General features: G+C 37.6%; 1 protein-coding gene across 15 annotated transcripts in view; it reads right to left on the bottom strand.

Moving 5' to 3' along the window:
* Positions 1–20,701, bottom strand: part of RIMKLB (ribosomal modification protein rimK like family member B) — a 36,095-nt gene extending 15,394 nt beyond the window's left edge. For 9 of the 15 annotated variants that reach the window (XR_005655269.1, XR_005655261.1, XR_005655262.1 and 6 more), the window contains exons 1-3: positions 20,366–20,695; positions 7,538–7,769; positions 108–338 (exon numbers count right to left, since the gene is read on the bottom strand). Coding sequence is in view for 5 of the 15 variants with exons in the window: in XM_039874267.1 (XP_039730201.1) it covers positions 108–338; positions 7,538–7,712 (406 nt within the window). In the remaining 10 variants the exon portion in view is untranslated. Of the gene's footprint in view, positions 1–107; positions 339–7,537; positions 7,770–18,112; positions 18,941–20,365 lie in introns of all 15 variants that reach the window. The other 6 variants (XM_039874267.1, XR_005655268.1, XM_039874266.1 and 3 more) reach the window with 6 other exon arrangements.
* Between the last annotated feature and the right edge of the window lie 483 nt (positions 20,702–21,184).

Below are 21,184 nucleotides of genomic sequence, written 5' to 3'. Positions count from 1 at the left end.
GGGTTCACAAATTCCCTTATATTACACAACCTTATTAGATTAGTATGGCTTTCAAATCGATCAAGTTCTCTAAAACTCAGGCTATAAATTCTTATTAGTGAACTCACCATAAGAAAAAGTATCTGGCAGAGGAACACCATGGCCAGCCAACTCTTGAAATGTCCAGAACTTATTAACACAGTTCAGGATGGCTTGAGGTCGGTTCATCAACCGGCATCCCATCTTCTCTAGATGGCGCAAAACAGTGATGTCACTATCGCTCTGCACCCAAGGGGTTGGTACTCTCACTACCACCACCTGGGGGTAGGCAGTAATTAGTTCTCCATTGATCCGAAGACCTGAAACATATAGGAAAGAAACCAAAACCATTCAAATGAAAAAGACAATAAAACAAAGAAACAGAAATATACCCAAGCTTGAAATACAAAATTAAATGTACTGTTTTGCTGACATTTCATTGGGACAAAGAAAAAAACCTCCTTAAATTATATTTCTTTGTAAGAAATAATATTTAATGGGAAACTTCTGCACTGGTTAAATAAATCATGATATATGGCAACACAATGAAATACTACATAGCCATTAAAAAGAATGTCATAAATCTCTATCCAGAAATGGTAAAAAAAAGTCCAGATGTTGAATTTTAAAAAAGCAAATCTGAGAATAAGTTTTATCTGTTTACATATGCATAGAAAATGTATGAAAGGATAAATGATATACATGGCTTTCTCTTGAGTGCGGAGTGTGTTTGGCAAGGCAGGGAGAGGAAGACAGAATAGGAAACTAACATTCTTCTCCATGCAATTCTCTATTTTCTTTATGTTCTTTTTTAAGTGAGAACATATGCTTTTATAATGAAAAAAAGAATATTTTTTTAAAAAGAAGTTTCTGGAATTTTACCCAATACCAATTTAAAGAGGTCCCAAGTAATAAAATATGGTATTTATGAGTTGGTCCTTAAAACCTATTTTCATTAAAAAATAGTATATATACGTGTTTAAAACTTTCAAATACAAAAGTATATAAACTCCCCTCAGAGACTATCCGACCCCTCCCCTGTGCCCCAGGCATGCTGATTCCTGGAACAGGCCTTTGCACTCCCCAGGTCAAGTATGTAGTGCATTTTCCCCTATCTAGGACAGGTCACGCCCCAGTATCTCTATCCAGCCTACCCGGTACTATACAACCCTATAGCATCTGCCACGGCACACCTAATACAGAAATTCTCTTAATAAACTCAAGGTAATACTAAAGTTTGTCGGCTGCTTTCTGTAGTTTCTTGGCCCTGGGGGGAAATTTTACATAACAGGTCCTTGCTCTCAAGAAGCTTTCATTCTAGTGGGAGAGACTCTATGTATTAATTTTTATTGTATTAGCTTTTAAACATGGTAGAAGTTCTGATACGAGAGAGATTGGCAGAGGTAATAGTTGAGTTATGGCATAAGCCTTGAGATATCTGTATGTTTAAAAAAGAAAGAAAGGACACTTCAGATTTAACAGAGTAGCAGACGTCACAGGGCAAAAAGAGCAATAAGAACAATGTCTGCCTCAACTGCAACTTGTACTGATGCAATGTAAAAGGTTGGTCAGTTAAGATCGGTCAGTCAAACGTGCAAAGCCACAAATTTATATATAATTGCATATAACATTGTATTCATTTTAAGTGTATAACAGAATGATTCAATACTAGTACATACTGTGAAACAATCACAATAAATTTAGTTGACATCCATCACCTCACATAGTTAACAATTTTTTTCTTGTGATGAGAACTTTTAAGATTTACTCTCTTAGCAACTTTTAAATATACAATACAGCATTGTTAACTATAGTCACCATTGTGTACATTACATCCCAAGGACCTATGTATCTTATAACTGGAAGTTTGTACATTGTGACCACCATCACCCCACCTTGCCACTCTCGCCTCTGGCCACCACCAAACTGTTCTCTGTATCAAAGACTTTGGTCTTACATATTAGTAACATCATACTGTATTTGCCTTTCTTTATCAGTCTTATTTCACTTGGCATAGTTCCCTTGAGGTGCATCCATGGTATCACAAATGGCACAATTTCCTTCTTTTCTATGGCTAAATAATATTCCATTATATATACATACATACACACTACATTTTCTTTATTCATTCATCCGTTGATGGAAACTAAAGTTATTTCCATGTCTTATAGTAAAAAATGCTGCAATAAACTTGGGGGTGCCAGTATATCTTCAAAATAGTGATTCTATTTCCTTCAAGTAAAAACTCAAAAGTGAAATTTCTGGATCCACAAATTCTGAGCTAGAGTTTATATCTGTTCTGATTGAGAGAACTGACGGTTTGTGCTAAATATTATCTGTTGATACCACACACTGCAAACCCACCCCCATCTTTTAATCCCTCCCTGTATGGCTGGGGCTAGAAACATTTCCCATTTTTCCTTATCAACAGAATTCTGGTTAGAGAATCCATCAATGAGAGACAATTACACAAAAATTTAAAGGTGAAAGAGAAGTGGAAGTCATTCTCCAGAGGCAGCTTTGGGTAGGTATGTGGTCATCAGCAGACATGGGTTTTGCCCGTGGCTTTAGGCATTCTCATAACCATTCACTGTGCTGCTGCTATAGGCATCTCGAGATCAGCAGCAGCTCGAGATGTAATAGCTAAAGAGATCAGGGTATATAGGCTGACAAACAAAAGGAAAAAATAGAGAAACCTAGAACAAAGATTTGGTGGATCTCAATAGGCAACAAAAATCTGAAGAAAAATCAGTCAAAAAACTAGGGAAATCTAGTTTTCAGTACTATTATAAAAGATAAGTCAGTATTATCAGGGGAGAATGATCAAATTCATTAAATATAACAAAGGTAACACAAAGATTAAGTTTTGAGTGATCAGGAAGAGATACTATCAAGAGAAAATTCAACTATTATTACATTCTCATCTCCCTAAACGGGAGACAGCTTTTGCTCTTTTTAAGAAAACGGATAAAGAAGGCAATGAAACCGTCCAGTGCTCAGTCTATATCACCAACAGGAACCACCCATCTGCTGCCACCAGAAAACGTGAGTACGGGACTACTTTACCCAAGGTGCAGTCAGATCTGAATAGTACACTACGTGGGTATTATCGAGGATGGAAAGAAATCCAATGCTTCCAGTAACAGAAACAAATACTTTGTTATTTTAGGCAAGCAGGTGATCCAAGGCTGGAAAGAAGGGCAGGTACAAAAGAATGTGAGCCGAAACAGGCTAAGTGACATCTCTTACGACTCTGCTACTGATCTCCTGGACACTGCAAATGCCACTCTAAGAATCCATTCTTATAAGAATATTATATATACCTTTCATATCTGGCTGCTTTCTAACGAGATATATTTTGTGTTTCCTATCAAAACATCCCTCTTTAACACTCTCAGTAAGCCTTTTCCCCTCTAATGTGTTTCCAAGACTTATCTAGCTATTAATCCCAGGGAAAGACAAAATTTGTCTCTTGAATTCTAAGTTCGTTTGGTAATGATGAGGAACTAATAAAACACTTTCTCCAGACCTTTATCAGTGATACAGAAAGAAACAAAAGAAAAACTACTCTAACAGTGTGCTCATTATCACTGAGGATTGCCGCACTGCAGCTGACAGTCATGTGTTTAAAAAAGAGAAAATGAGTGAAGGGTTTTTTTTTCAGTTCAAAGAAATTGAATAAATTTTTAAAAAATAAAGAGAAGAGGAAAATAGAAAGTAAGCAAACAACCAATCATTATGGCTATCCATTTTTAAAGCACTTTTTATTGAAAGTAATGACTAGCTAGCTTTTTTTTGTAAGTACCTTTAAAAAATACAAAATCTGAGATCAAGATAACAAACTGCCCCAAAAACTGGCAAAAGGATATAAAACATCAAATTTAGAGAACTCTGATGCCACCAGCTAAAATAATTCACCTCCTTGGATTTTATAAATGCTGACATTTAATCTCTGCATGTTTGAATGCACTCTCTCTAGCTTTTCTATAGACAGTTAAAAAAAACTGGCTCAAGAGAAACACTTCATGAAATTGATAAACAAAAAGACAAAATATCCTTAAGGGACTCATCTATTTATCCATTCAAAAGTATCTGCTGAGCACCTTCTTTAAGTACTCTGAACTTTAGGATAAAATCCTAGCCCACTTGAGAGGTTTTGAGGAGGATAAAGGGCTGGAGGGAGTGGGGGATGCATGTAAAGTACTTAATAAATGACTGGTACACGGTACATCATTAATAACTGGTAGTGGCTTTCCATTACTTTCAGTTTATGAAGGTAGGGTGGGTAGGTTGCTGGCAATAGGACCTTTGTCCTCAATTCCCGATTGAACATATCTGCTTTATTTAATATTTGATGCATAAGGACTCAGTATTAGAAGATACTCTTCTATTTTGCTAATTTAACATGAAAGCCTGTTTTTATTATTTTTCTTACTATTTTAATATGATTTGAAAATTAAAACTCAAAATACTATATCCAACCTAACTATTACATTTTCTTTACCCATAAAATAACAATCTTTCTTGGAATGGTAAAGAAAAGCTATACAGAAGTGAGGAAAAACATAATCTAAATTATTGTTAATGAAGCCAGCCATAAAAATTTGCTGCAGTCTTCTAGCAACAGAGTACTGTAGAAGAGGAGAGAGAGGAAGCAAAGCAACTTGGTAATGTATGCAAAGCTTCTTTTAAATGTCCAGCCTCTCTGTACATTTTGAAAAATGGAAAACTTTTTAACAGTAGCTCCAGGTTAAAGACAAATATTTACTCTACCCAACTTTTAGCAATCACAACTACATGATATAAACTTTCTTAATACAGATATAAGTAAATATAAATAAAAATATGTAATTTATTTAACCATATAATTTTAAGTATTAATAAGTATAAACTAAAAGCTATGGAATAATAAATAATGAAGGGAATTATTTTGACATGGCACTTATATAAGGACTTGCATACCTATTTGCAAGCATGTCACATTTTCTAAAGTTTATTTCACTTCTACTACCTGTAATTTCATAGTAACTTTTATTCATACAGCTATACTCTAATTCATAATACTCAACATCACATATAAAACTATAGCCATTTCCAAGAACAATTTGATCCCTAAATGTGGAAGAGTTTATAGCATTGGAGGTATAACTAATCCTATTTCTTCACTTTCCTAAACTACTTTGGAAAAGGACAGGCAAACAGTCTAATCAGACAGACATAATTTACACTCAGTGCTGGCAGAGAAGATAAATTTAATTCAAGTATCTCACTGAAGAATTAATAACAAAAATGTAGACTGATTTAGCATGCAGACTAAATATAATCAGAGTTCCCTATTAACTTTAATAACAGGAAGAAAAGGGATATTCATATGATATTTGCTTTCACGTTTATGTTTTGATACTGTCTGTGTCATTTGTGCAATAAAAAGATATAAAGCTATTAGTCTTTTGAAAAAGAAAAAAAGATATATGTAGCTAGGGTTCTTAGCACTATGCTTTGTAAATAGTAGGTACTCTCAAACTGTTCACTTTTCTTCTCTTCACAATTAACAGGAAACATCCAAGGGAATATTTAAGAAAAATGTCCAGAATAAATTAAAATGTTTTAATTATATGAAATAACTTTGTTATTTGGGGATGGGTTTGTCTACTTATACAACAATGGAAAAGAAGTACCAAAAAGCCAGGATAACCCCCAATGAATTAGGACCAGTTGACCTGATGGCTTTACTGGTGAATTCTACCAAACGTTTAAAGAACCAATACAAATCTTTCTCAAACGCTTCCAAAAAATTGAAGAGGAAGGAACACTTCCTAACTCATTCTTATGAAGCCACCATAACCCTGATATCAAAACTAGACAAAAAACACTGTAAGAAAACTACACCCAAGTATCCCCTATGAACATCAATGCAAAATCCTCAACAAACTACGAGCAAACAGAATTCAGCATCGTATTAAAAGGATTATACACCATGACCAAGAGATATTTATTCCTAAAATGCAAGGATAATTCAACATATGAAAACCAATCAATGTAATATACTACATCAACAGAATGAAGCAGGGAACTTTGATCCCCTCTAATGATGCAGAAAAAGCATCTAATAAAATTTAACACCCTTTAATGATAAAAATCTCAACAAAATAGGATTAAGAAAAAACCATCTCCACATAATAAAACCCACATATGAAAATGCTACAGCAAACATCATACTCAGTGGTGAAAGATTGAAAAGGTTTTCCTCTAGATCAGGAATAAGGCAAGGATGCCTACTCTTTCACCACTTCTATTTAACATACTACTAGATGTTCTTGCCAGAGCAATTGGGCATGAAAAAGAAATAAAAAGCACAGAAATTAGAAAGGAAGAAGTAAAATGTATTGCTTTTTGCAGATAATATGACCTTATATGGAGAAAACATTAAAGACTCTACAAAAAAAAAAAAAACTGTTAGAATAAATTCTGCAAAGTAGCAGATAAAATGTCAACACACAAAAATCAGTTGCATTTCTATACACAAACAGTGAACAATCTAAAAATGAAATTACAAAAACAATTCCATTTACAACAGCATCAAAAAGAATAAAATACTTAGGAATTAACTTAGCCAAGGAGGTGAAATACTTGTATAAAACTATAAAACATTACTGAAAGAAATTAAATAATAAATAATATTCATGTACATGGATTGGACACAAAGCAATCTACAGAGTCAATGCAATCTCTAGCAAATTCCCAATGTTTTTTGCACAAATAGAAAAATGCATCCTAGGATATATGTGTTGCTATATATGATAGGATATGTGTATTGGACCTAGCCACATATATTAAAAAAAGAGAGCTGGACTGAAAATAGTGTCTATCTATTTTATAAAGGTAGTAAGTAGTTATTCACTCAAGTGAAACAAATTAGAAACATTTCTAAAGCATTTCTTTCAAAAGCAACAATAACTGTGTAGAAAGGTACTAAGAATGAAATAGATGTTAAGAGAGCAGAGAATAAAGAGTAAATGTTTCCAAAGAGATTCTATTTACTTAAATCTCTGGTATCATATGTTATTAATCAGGCAAGATTCTGGTCTATTAACCAGCCTGTGAATGAAATTACTCAACAATAGAAGATTTGTACTTTGAATATTAATTCTCACAACAGCCACTTGTCTCCATTTTATTGATGAGGAAATTAAAATATATAGCCTCATTATGATTCCAGTCACGAAGCAAGTAAGTGATCTAGAATATATTTTAAATGTTTATTTTATATCCTTACCCAACATTATTGCTAACAATACTAACCCATTAAGTATTCTCTGAAAATTAATCAAAAATTCCAACTATTTCCTAAATAATACTATAAGGGGTTTAATAAATACTGGCATTTCCATTTCTTAAAATTAGATAATACTTAGTATGATAAGGCTATTAACAATTCCTTTGTCCTAATTATTCCCAAAACATGCAGATTCACCATATTCTAAGTAAAAATCCAAAACATTACTTAGTATAGACTTACCCAGGTTTCCTTGCTCGATTGTCAGCACCACCTCATCCATCACCACAGCCCTAAAATCCAGTTCCTCCTCACAACATTTGGCCTTCAATGCTCGTAAGATCTCTTTCTGGGGATAATCTTCCCTGATGCGACGATCTGTCAAAAACCACAACTTGGCAGCCACAGAGCTACACATCTTGATCTGTCTGTTCTTCCTTTTTCTGGATTATTTCCTCCTGAATGTAAACTCTTTCTAGATGGAAGAGAAAATACACATACAAATCAAGAAATCTACTTAATTTCTGGCTGTTACACAAATAGATGCTGATTACATACTAACTATAGAAACAGGATAATAAGAGCATCACTTTTTCCCGTGCAAATTAAAAATTTTTACACCACTAAAAATACGGAAAGTGACAACCTCCCCTGAAATTAGATTTTTTCATTTTCTACTGAATAAGCTAGCACTGCAGTTTTATAATTACAGCAGGTCACTTATCATAAGCTTTCAATATCATTCCATATATTACATATGAATATACTTTAATCTGATCATCTACTTTCAAATGATTTACCTCTCCCCATATTCCCATAGCTCTCCCATCACTACAAACTCTCATCATATATATTGAAGTACCTATAGTTTTTTTAATTCAATTTTCTTCTCTTATTTTGTTGTATGTATATTTTATTATAAACATTTATAGGTATGTAAAAAATGCTAGATGAGCATTAACACTGAAGTTATTTACACAGTAACTTTAATCACAGTAAATAATTTGAGAATGTGGGAAAGAACTTTAAATAACCAAATAAATGCCGAAGTCTTTTCATTAAAATTTGTGTATTTCAGTCAGGACAGCATGCTCTTTCTTAGTGTTTTCATTCTTTCTTTAAATAGATTTTAAAACAAACACAGCTTGTTTACTAGAATGCAAAAAAGGACTTTCTTCCACAAATAGAGTTTTGTTTCTCAGAGTTTATATATAGCGTGAGCAAGATAACAGCTGAAATTCATTTTCCTGAGACGCAGTGAAAAGTTATCTTTTACTAACAAACGTAACAGGTGATTTCAACAAAAGAATTTTTTTTCAAAAATAAAATTCCTATTATTATTTCAGATGACATGGCAAACTAACAGATGGAAAGGACAAGGGCAAGGACTAGAGGAAGAAACAGCCATACTGACTTGACAGCCAGCTTCCACCATCTCCCTGCTAGAACTTGTCCCCAATGTACCCCTCACGCACTCCCCAGGGTCTCAGCCAGAAGGGCCTGCTCCACAGATGCCCACAGTGGTTAAGACCAGAATATCATGGGACATAGGCACCCCACAATACATACACACCCCAAACCTTGGCCTGCCATACCTGCTTCATGACCCCTGGCCTCAAAGGTATCAGTCACTGGAAAGCAGGGAATGAACAAAAATAACGTGGGAGATAAACAGGAAAGCAGGAAAGGGGCTTGTAGCTGTGGAAAAGCAAGGGGTAGGAAGGAGCTCTCAGCTGTGGTAATGCATCAGGGCGAGACTCAAGTAACCAGCAAAGGAGATGCCCAGAGCCTCCTGGCCCTCTGTGACCTTGCTGCACAGCTGGGGTAAGAACACGCCCACTCAAGCCCTAGGCTAGATATGGTAATAACTCAACTTACACACTAGGAAGATGGGATGTGGCCTTACAGGGTCTCCCAGGCCACTAGGAAGGGTCTCACTCTTAGAAGGAAAAGCTCCACAAAAGTCACACCATAGTACCTAATGTAGAGATTTCCAATTTCCCTTGAGAGAACTGGAAAAATGGCTTTATAAAATGTTATATTGGGCAGTTTTTGAAACACCCTTTTCTTGACACTCTGAAGCCATCTCAATGCCTCCTCTGACACTTAGTTCTTGAACATCGTCTATTCACCAATGTGATTGAATTTCATTGTATGAAACAATATTGCATGAGCACAGCAGTTCGGGCCCCAAAAGAAATCAGGATGGGACATTACAGCCACTGGCAACTGAGAAGCAGAAACATTCTGCCAATACTGATATGTCAGCTCTCAGAAAAAGCCCAGGTCACCACGGCAACACAACATGGTGTTTCCAGTGATTTTGTGCTAGGACAGTGAAAGCACTCCGGGACTGCCATTCCACACAGGCATGCAACTTGAGATGCACATGAGCATCTCTATCTCATCTGGTTTCACAGCCACATAAAGTTTGGGTGTTTCTACATCAGTATGCAGCAAACTGCAGGTTTGGTTTAGGATCCCCATCTCTTCATTTTCCTTTTAATGGGCTCCAAATTCTCTAAATGGGGTTTGAACAAGGAAAATGATATTCCTTCTGTCTGGGAGAGTTGAAGCCAATCTAGAGATATCACTTGCCACAATCTTTCAGAAGGGGTGCCTGTACCCCGGACCTAGAACTGGAGGAATGCTCTTGCCCTGCAAAAGAAGACTCTATGAAAGAGGTAGAGGCTGTGCTGAAAAGGGGTGACATTAGTTTCGATGGCTATGGTTTCTCAAAGCCCGCCTAAGTGGCAGGAAACATGGCAGGATCTCAAGGGAAGTCACCTCACCTGGAACCGAGGTATCTTTAAATTATATAGAATACCTTTTCTTTATCAGCTTCAAAAGATTTTTGTTATGCCTTGCTTTTCATGTAAAGGTCATAGAAGTATGCCACACTGTGTTCCAACTCATTATTTCTGTATACCAAGTTTGTAAAGATGACATCCCCAGTTTGTAAAGAGCCCATCTGATTCTTAACGACTTTCAGCTTATTAATTGTGGTTCCATTGGTGCTGGTATCTCCAAGCGACACCTGTCCAGACCAGTTTATTGACCGGGAATTAAAGGGCACAACCTCTCCACCCAATGGCCACTCCTGTTTCCATTGGAGGACTTGGGGCTGGCCATCCTTGGTGCCCAGGGCTGCTGCTGCAGTGGCTGCTTAACTTTTTAAGGCTACTCCTTTGGAATTCACATCTAACCATATCCAAGAAATGGTCATATGAAGACTCTCCAACCCCAAAGACAAGAGGCTCTGCATCATCCCTACCACCACCCTCATGGTCTGGCCAGCAATGCCTTCCTGTGGGGCAGAGGGCCTGGAAAGGACCAGCGGGCCTCCTCTGATAGCCTCCTCCTCCCCTACTATTTTAAAACATCTACTCTTCCCTTTTTCCCAGTAACATAAAGAAAAAGAAAAAACAAAAAAGTTTCTAAGCAGTCAAAAGCAAACAATAAATTTATGCAGTCCAGGAGCCCAAAAGTACACCAAAATGATAGTCCTGCATCTTAAGAAAAAAAAAGTTCAAATTATAGTCACTATTTTAATAGAGAAAAGAGTCCCCTGTAAAATAAAATGGTTCCTTTTTTTCCCCTCTGACATTTAACGGAGTAGGTTTGGTTACTCAATAAGTTATCTGTACAAGAAGAGCTTATTGAGGGTGGAGCTGAAGGTGCCAATTCATCCACATGGCTGCCATACCAGAGCCCTGCGGCACCAGGGCACCTGGGAAGAGGAAGACAGAATTAGAAGATCCTGTGATGTTGGCGTGGGAGGATTTATCTTGGGGACTTTAGGATGCTGGTTCCACGATGTAGGTATAATTATGCAAAACTAAGAATATAGGAAAGAACTGCCAAAGAATTAAAAATAAGATTTTATATGAAACTATCCACCTTGATCCTGAAAGAAAACAAACCAATGCCAACAGCAGCAACTGAGCCGTCTTGAGCATAAAAAACTCAAATACAACTCGCTGAAGTTAGTGTGAACAAAGTAGAGATCGACTATATAAAACATTGTACGTACCATAAGAAAGCTTTCAATCAAGTAAAGTATATGTAAGTTTAAAAAAAAAAGTGTTCTCCAATAGTATAAGATAAATAAAGCATTTGCAAATGTCTACATATACACTACAGTATTTCTCCTCTTAGAACGTAAACTCAGATCAACTAATTTCTACCCTCTATTTCCCAAGTATCAAGGAAAACAACGTATGTGTAAACATCAGATACCAAATAAACACTATTGATAACTACTAATGTATATTTTTTGAAATGAAGAGAAATTCAAAGAGAATTTCCTTTTATATTAGAGATAGTTTTCCCATGCAAACTTCTGGATAGGCACACCATTAAAAAAGTCACTGTCATCTTCAAATAGTCTAGGTAAGGCTAATTAAATGTGAATCATAAAGTGACTCATTCACTTTTCTTGTGAGGCCCTTTCACAATAGTAATTATTCTGGTAAAAAATCACAATCTACCATCTGAAGATTATTCAGATATCTCTTACTATTAGGAAAATTCTTTATTCCAGATAAGACACAGCATATGAACTCAGAATCAAAAGACTGAAAAAGAATAAAGGGTAGAGAAAAAAAATGAAATACTAATACACAAACTAAATTTACTCCGTTTGGCAATTCCTAGAGAATGCTTTCAATGACATCATTCTGTCTTGGATATGAAATACAGAAGTTGGAACAGGTTTATAGAAAAAAAATAACACGTGTATCTTGAGTTGTACACTCCTTCAGGCTCTTTTTCTGTGACTTTTTTCCCTTACAGCTTTCCTTCTGTACATAATCCTCAGGGCTTCATTCTTAAACCCTTCTCTCCTTTCTCTAGAAATGTCATCCTCAGCCAGGTTTCAACAATTATCATTGAAACCTGAATATCTCTCTCACCAGCAACTCTAAACTGAATTACAGATCATATTTCTATGTGCCATTAGGCATCCCTAATTAATGCCACCCACTACTACCTCGGTTGAGAAAGTAAAAATATGAATTTTTATTTTTAGTCACCACAAACATGCTCCAACACCTGGATTTCCCATTGTGATGGTTAAATTTTATGTGTCAACTTAGCTAGGCAATGGTGCCCAACTGTTTGGTCAAATAATAGTCTACATGTTACTGTGAAATACATTTTGTAAATGTGATTAAGATCTACAGTCAACTGGCTTTGAGTAAAGGAGATTAGCCTCTATAATGTGGGTGGGCCTCATCCAATCAGTTGAAGGACTAAAGAGCAAAACTAAGATTTCCCAGAGAAACTCTGCCTGAGTTACCAGCCTACTGGCCAGTCCTACAGATTTCAAATTTGCCAGTCCCACAATCGCACTAGCCAATTCCCTAAAATTAATAGCTTGTGCACGTGCACTCTCTCTCTCGTGTCATGTAACTTAATAATAAAACTGTACCTTTTAACGTCAACTTTGTGATACTTCACCTTTTAAGCAAGAATCTGTATACCAAGGCTTTTTCTCTCAGTGAGTTCTACTGTCACCAATTCTTCCCAACTGCTCCCCTAAACGCAACACATAATTTGGTATATGAAAGTTTACTCTCTTTCCTTTTCTTTACTTTATCCAAAAGTCTGTCAGAAGTAGATCTGACTTGCTGTTTAAGGTACAAAAAATAAACATTAAGATGAAAAGCTCAGAAGAGTCTCAGAAACACCCAAATAATAGTGTTATTCCAGTTACTCCATTACCCACTAATAATGTTCATCAATAAATGATCACAAAAGAATATCCCTTTGAAACCAGGTAGTTCCTATATAAATCATATCCTTTAGCTAAGATGCCACTTAAAATAATATTACTGTTTTTGTGTTCTAAGTTTATAAAATGTCATTTTCTTTACTACATTAACTTGAAGGTAGACTGGAATGCTGCGAAAGCAGCAGCAAGGGGCTGGATATTAATCAAAACTGACTACACCAGGGACAGAAAAGAAATGTATAACAGTCCTCATGGTACTCTCCTTATACTCGAAAGAGGATGCCTCAAAAACAGACCAAACATCCAATTTCTCAAAATTTGCATAACACATCCACTCATACACTCTCCTTCTTATAGCTCTTTCACCTATGATACCCTTTTTAAAAAGCTATATACATGATCATAGGTGAAAAATAAGAAGATAACGATTTTCCTAACCAAATTCAATATGGTCCCTTTACCAAAAGACTGAAAAAAAATAATGGTAAAACATGAGTGTTTACACAGAAACCGAAAAAGCAATGAAGATAAGGAAATATTTTGGAATATATAGACAAGTGCCTATAAATTCCCATTCCTACAAAGAAATACGTGCAGCATAAAGGCAAAACAATGCATTCAGGTAAAGTTAAATACATTCTCTATTTACAGTTCGCAAAATACTTTCCACATATATATTCTCATTTACTGTCATATAATTATGTGAGGAACAGACATATATTATCCTATTTTAAAGAAACAGCTTGCCCAAGATATCACAATAGTAGAGGAAAGACTAGGAGTCAGGTTTTCTGAGCTCTTTGTACTACACTTAAAGATATCGAAGAGAATCTAGATAAGAAAAATAAATTCACATTTTGAGTGGGTATATGTCCAAATACTGTGTTAGGCAGTTTATTTTTATCTTCTCGTTTAATCCTCAAAACCATCCCTGACACATTATTGTCTTTATTTGGCAAGTGAAGCTGTTCTAGAAGAAAGGTTAGTTAACTTGTCTAAATTCACATAATGAGAAGGTAGTAGAGCCCAAGTGACTTCAAGTTCCATACACCCTATGGCAGAGATCCCCAATTGCCTCACAATATCCATTTTCTATGTACTCTTTAGTAATAAGATATCTGACATTAAGCTAAGTATAATGCCATGTGTGTATCCCTTAGGCTTTCTTACAAGTAGATATGGTCATATAACTAAATCTTGGCCAATGAGAGGTGAGTGAAAGTACTACACTGCAAATTCCAGGAAGCATACTTAACTTATTTCCCATTTAGGAAAAAAAAATGTACAGCTCACTGACAGCATTAATTTAATTTTACATAAACACACTCTTTGAGAGTGAAGCAAATCTGACTAGTTTTCAATGCGAAAACAGAATATAAGAACTGTTCTTAGGATTATTTCTAAACAGAACTTGTCTCTGATCCTAATGTAACAAAAAAATGTATACATAAATCAGATTCATCAAATGAATCTCCGGCTAATGACTATTTGAGAACGATGTTAACATCACACATAGGAATACTATGTTTCCTAAGATTTGACATTTTCAGTGATCGAGAATTACTGTATTTTGTAAATGGAAATACCACTACTAAAAATAGAATGCTATAAATAAAATGGTGTCATTTGTTTCCAAAGACTGATATACTAGAGCGATGTGAAAATATAATAATAAAAGTGAGATATTTCGTGGCAAACTTTGGGGATAAGGTTAGGGCTGTAATTTGCGAGTTATCTCGGCGTAAATGCTGCAGGTGCAAGCACCACTCAAGCCCCACCAACAAGTATTCTTGGAGCAAATTGGAAATGGGTTGAGTGGTGTCCTCTTCCTTGGCCCTTCCTCCACCTTGCTACCTGGAATGTGGATGTTATGGCTTCAACTCTACCAACCAATCATCTGGATTATGAAGTCAACTCTAGGAAAAACAAAACTTCACGTTAGAAGAACTTGAATCCTTAACAGTTGTGTAGAGACATGGCCTTGGACTGCCTACTACCTCTTTGCAAGAGAAAGAAATAAACTGCTATCCTGTTTATGTCAATGATATTTGTGGATTCTTTATTATAGGCCACTGATTCTACCATATCTTGCTCAAAAACTAAAGGAAATTATTTCCTTCACATCGAGGTATGCATGTCAACAAGTAATGTTTGTAAGTGAGACTTTATTCTTATATTCTTATACTAATAAGATCATCATTTTACATTTGATCATTTTATTTTTAAGCTCCTTTTCACAACATCCCTGGAGAAGTATTTGTATATATCTCCCTCAAAAAAAGCAAACTGTTCAAAGTCAAAAATCACTTGTAATCACAGAAAACTAAGATTCTAACAAGATAACTAAGTACACAAAACTAAGCATTCAATTAAGTAATACATTCAATTAATATTTGACTGTCTACAATGCACTTTACCTAAAATACCATGGTAAACAAAACAGATGCAGTCCCAGCCCTCACAGAGCTAAAATATTATCTGATTGTTAAAACATTACGAGTAAGAAAAGATGCTCAACATCAATAATCACTAGGAAACTGCAAATCAAAACCATGAAACTATTTCGCACATAGTAGGATGGCTATCAAAAAACAGAAAATATGTGTTGGGAAGGATGTGGAGAAACTGGAAGCCTTGCAAATTGTGAGTAGGAACGTAATAAAATGGTGCAGCTGCTATAGAAAACAGTATGGTGGTTGCTCAAAAAATTAAAAATAGAATTACCATATGATCCAGCAATTCCACTTTTAGGTCCAAAAAAACTGAAGGCTGAGTCCCAAAGAGGTATTTGCACACACATGTTCATTGCAACATCACTCACAATAGTTAAAAGGTGGAAGCAACTCATGTCCATCCACAGATGAATAAATAAGCAAAATGTAGTATATACAGACTATACCTTAAAAAGGAATTAAATGCTGATACATGCTACAACATGATGAACCCTGAGGACATTATGCTCTGGTATCTAAAGGAGTCAAATTCATAGAGACAGAAAATAGAATGGTGGTTATCAGGCGCTGAGGGTTAGGGGAATGGGAAGTTATTGTTTTATGTATAGAGTTTCAGTTTTGCAAGATGAAGAGTTCCAGAGATGGATATGGTGGTGGTTGCACAACAATATGAATGTACTTAAACCATTAACCTGTGTACTTAAAAATGATTAAGATGGTAGATTTTATGTTATATGGATTTACCATAATTTAAAAAATATTGAAAAGGGGAGTGAAATGTCATGAGCAAATTAACATGCAAATTTTTACACATTTTCAATTAAAGGGTGAAAAAATGTTAAGTTTCCTGTTCCTTAGTTACTAAAATTCCCAATAGAAAGTGGTATATAAAACATATTAAGCTTAAAAACATATAGTTTTCTTTCAACAGAAGTTTATATAAAGTATCTTTAGAACATGGCACAAGATTTGAAAAATGTTCCTGAGACACAATGTACAGTACAGCTCAAAGTTCATTACATTTGACATGTTAAATGTTGGGCCAAATTTTCTTTGAACATTGAACATTACTTTGAGAAAGAGTTGGAAAGCTATTATTAATATACTCAAGCTGAAGGCTTTATATTTATAGATATAGCTAAACTGATAACTCCAAAGCATCACAGAATTCCAAGGTTGTTATTTCGGCAAACCTGCATGAGTTTTCAAGATGCAGTTCTGAAGATATATCAAGGTCTAAAATGCTATCAAATATGGGACAGCAGAGCAGTAACAGAGAACTAGTCTCATATAGCAAACCCATGTTCTATTTTGGAGAACTTATTCCTAAGAACCAGAAGCCAAGAGCAAGTATCATAAGGAGAGAGAGAGGAGGGGAAGGGGGTAGGAAAAAGAATAGATAAGGAGCTGAATAGATTGAAAACTTTTAAGTAAGAGGTAGATTTGGATTTTTCTTTTTTTAATCACAACTTGGTAATGATGTATTACCACTTTAGAAAAGTAGTAAAAATGAATTGGGCATATCAACGTTTATACAAATTTGTTTTGCTAATTCATCAATTCACAAATTGGTTCAAATTTTATATAAGAATCTAGTAGACTCCTCCCAGACAATGCTGGGGGAACTGACAAATGAAAAGTACAGATATCAATAAAATTAAACTATAAACTCAATGAAGACAATCCCTGTTTTATTCTCTGCTGTTATCTCTAGCGGGCAACACAGAACCTCACATATGACAGACAAAAGTTAAGGGTTAGGAGTTAAAGGGGTTTACTATATTAAATCATTAAGAGAGCATCAAAAAAACCATAGCTATTTTCAATATTAAATACCAGGCAAATGTGTATCCCATATGATCTAAACATGGCTGTCAAAATTGTATTTCTTATAAAAAACAACCAAAGCCTAATGCTACTTTCCATCATCACTATACAACTGATCCTGAAATAATTAGCTTTGCTAACAATTAACGGGCAAGAGGTACGATAATTTCAGTAAAAGGTGGAAAAAGATATAAACAGGGTTCCATGCAGACCAGGCTTTAAGGGAGTAGAGCTGGCGAGCTCTGTGGCTTTTGTCCTCCAAGCCAATTTTAAAAGGGGGGGTGGGCGGGGGCGGGCATTGGAAAAGAAAACATTGGCAATAACGCCATGGCATTTAGTTACTATGAAGCCAAAAGTCAGTCTTTCTTTTTTGCAAACCTAATATATACACAGATACATATGGCACATGAATCTAAAATACATTATGTACGAATATTTTTGGAGGTACTACATTATTTCTTAACAACCCTTAATATGACAAGCAGGAAAATTCCCAAGTAATGAAAGACAATTTCCCCAACATCTGTACCTAATCTCCCCTATTCAGCCTCTTGAAACGACACATGCCAGTACAGCTAACATTTAAAAATATTTTTCATTGTTCCTATCACAATCTACTCTCTCAGATTTTAAAATAACGTATCTATTACAATTTCTAAAGTCTCTTCTCATATGCTTATAACTTAATCCCATTTGCAGAGAATACTTTTTAAACTAACCTGCCATAAATTCTCTCTACAAATCCATATCACTAAAGTACCCCCCAAAACAGTTGTCAGCAAGCAACATACAATAAAAACTCACCCTCCTTACTTTATGTTTGGTTTTCTCTCACTCTTCACATGTTGTTCGTGGGTATAGAAGTTCTTCCTCCACCCATTTTCTCTCAGTTTAGGTCTCTATGCCTGCTCCCCAAGGGAAGATGATAAAGGCTACTTCCCAAAGTGTGGGACAACTGGTTCTGCTCTGTCCCCTTCCCCCAACCCCTTCCAGGGTTCATGTTGTTCAGTCTTTCAGCTCAAAGGGTGGGGAGAAGTTTTGAGAAATCAGTCCAGTGACTTACCCCAGTAGCAAATCCCAGGTGGATACAAATTGGGCAAAGGAAGAATTGGGAGATATTTTAAAGGACTTGGTTCATCCTGTGCCCCAACAAACTAATGCCTGAAGCTTGGTTGGTGTTCATTGATCATAGGAAAAAAGAATATTCACTTTAGTGTGTTTCTTCACAATATAGCTGAGAAGGGGTAGAGTTTTTAAAAGATGTTGCTGGCAATTTCCCTCTGGAGAGGAAAAGGGAACTAAATGAGAAGGAAAAATAAAAAGGATAGTTTCTTCATGTCACTCTCCCCACCACCCCCAGATGCTATCAATAGGGACTCTAAGGAAACATGAGAAAAAATTTTAAAAGCTATCCCCACAGAAACTAAGATAAGTGGAATTTTAGCTGGTAGCCAAAAGTCTAAAGGTTAGATATGCAGCTCCTTGCCCCCTGCAGGGGAAAAGGCGGGGGAAAAAAAAAAGTGGCTCTTGACTGAGTGGAGGATTGTAAGTGACTGAATTTGCTGTTCCCCTTCTTGGCTCTTTTTTCAGAATCACAGACTGCCCCCCTCCCTGAAAAGCAGACTCCAGCACCTGGTGGGGGTAAGAGAAGACAAGAGAGAAAAAAAGGGAGACAGAAAAAGATAAAAACATCAACAGCCATGTTGCCAAACTAACAACTAAATCTATGACATGAAAGAAGGAAATTAATAGCACTAACCAAGATAGAAAGGAATAAACAAGATTACCTCAAAACAAAATAGGTCTCCTCCCCTTTGACACACTAACCAAATAACGCACGGTAACCATTAGAAAAAAAAATTTAACTATGACTGTTAATATTTTAAATTAGTTTTTTGTTCTAAAATATAAACGTTAAATCTCCATAATTGGAATTTCAGAGAGTGTTTTATTCCAAATGAATATCTTAAAGTATATTGACAACGAATTGTTTAAAAAAAAAAAATACGTTTAAACTACCTAATGTTGTGAAAGAATTAAAATGAGATTTAAACATGTAAATTTTAATTAGTTATTAAAATGTCCGTAAATATAATATGACAAGCCTACAAAAAAGGAATATCTTCCATACTAAGCTTCCCGTGTACTTTCCATACAGATTGAGAATTTAATCCAACTCAGCAAAGATGTGGGAACAATTTCATAATTAATGGGAAAATAATAGCACACAAAGAATTTACATCGAAAATATATTCACCACGGTTAGTGTAACTTCACTCATAGAACAGAATTAAAGACCCATCTCTTCATAAACACAAATGGGATAAAATACTGGGATTACAAATCTGATATCAAACATAAGGATAAATCAGTAAATCTGAAATTACCCCCTTTTTGGCTTTTTTAAAGGGGAGCAGGGGGAAGTAAGAGTTGCAACAGGGTCAAATGCTTTAAAAAAAAAAAAGTCAACCAAAATAGGCAATGATATTGTCACCCTATTCTTATTCAAAGGATGTCAAAGGAAAGAGGAATCACTGTCACACTCTCTAAAATTTACACGTAAGGGGGAAAACATGGAATTAAAAACATCACGACTGCAGAAGGAACACCACATCCTCCTCCCTCGGTCACACCACAGGAATTTGTCTAATGGAAACAGGGGCAGCAGAGATTACCACACTCTTGGGGACAGGTTAGCACAGCGCATTCCCAGGGCTACCACACCCCCTCACAACAGGAAAACCGTACTTCACGCCCGAGGTCGCTGACTCTCCAACACAGTCCTCCCAGCCACAGGCACACGGCATCGTCGACCCCTCCCAGCATACCCGAGTCTAGGTTCTGCCTCGCTCCCCACCGTCACAGCTCTGAAACGACCCCCGGCCTTTCCGGGCCCGTGGCAGGAGAGCGCACAGCCGGGCCCCCACCCCGGCCGAGCCCCCCGCTCGGCGCCGAGTCCATTCGGCCGAACCCGCCCGCTGCGGGGAGCCGGGCGCGGGGCCGACACGTCCCTGCCTCACCCCCGACCCTGGGCGAGGGAAGAGAGCGGACGCTCACCTGGCTCGGGTGGCTGCTCCTTAGCTCTCGGCCAGCGGAGCCCAGCTGGGGCCTCCGGGGGAAGCGCGGGCTGCGGGGCGGGCTGACGGTCCGCGGAGAAGGGGGAGGGGGTCGGGATGCCGGGAGCCGCCTCCTTCCTCCTCCGCCACCGCGGCTCCTACAGCCAGGCCGGGCGCCCTCGCACACTCGCCCACTTTCTCACAGCCTCGCGGTCGCTCTGGCTCGCCCTCACCCCACTTCCACACACACTCGTTCCCACACGCACTCACGCCCGGCCGCTCCTCGCTCCCTCAGTCGCCCGGCGTGCGCGCGCGCGCGCGACCCCGCTTACACACAGCGCGCGCGACGCCGGCGGAGGCCGCCCCGCGCTGCCCCAGAGCGAGGCGCCGCGTGCAGAGCCCGGGCGCGCGCCGCGGCCCCGCCCTCCAGACGCGACTGCGCGGCCGACGCGGGGCGGCGGATGGTGGGGCGAGGGGCTCCGTCAGCCAGCAGGCCCCCGCAGAGTGGCTCTAACATCTGCAACGGGACCCGCCCTCTAGGCTCCCGGTCCCCGCCGGCGGCCATCGCCGACCTCTCGGGTTGCGGCGAGGCGATGGGGCGCGCGCGCTGGGAGGGAATCGGGAGCGCGAGAGCGCTTCGAGGACGCGCTTTCTCCACCCGCTTCCAAACCGTCCTCACGGAGGAAGGGAAACGGGTGGGGGTGCGAGGTTTGTTTCCGTCTCGAAACCGCGAGATGAATCCTTTCCGTTGCACACCTTCCCCGCCCTCACATTCCCTCCTCGGGCCGCATTCATCCACACTTTGAACCCTGACGCGAGC

Source organism: Pteropus medius, unplaced genomic scaffold (genome assembly GCF_902729225.1).
Source record: "Pteropus medius unplaced genomic scaffold, Ma_sr-lr_union100, whole genome shotgun sequence".
Taxonomy (NCBI): domain Eukaryota; kingdom Metazoa; phylum Chordata; class Mammalia; order Chiroptera; family Pteropodidae; genus Pteropus; species Pteropus medius.
The sequence above is the reverse complement of the archived record's forward strand: the minus strand, read 5'-3'. Positions and strand labels throughout refer to the sequence as shown.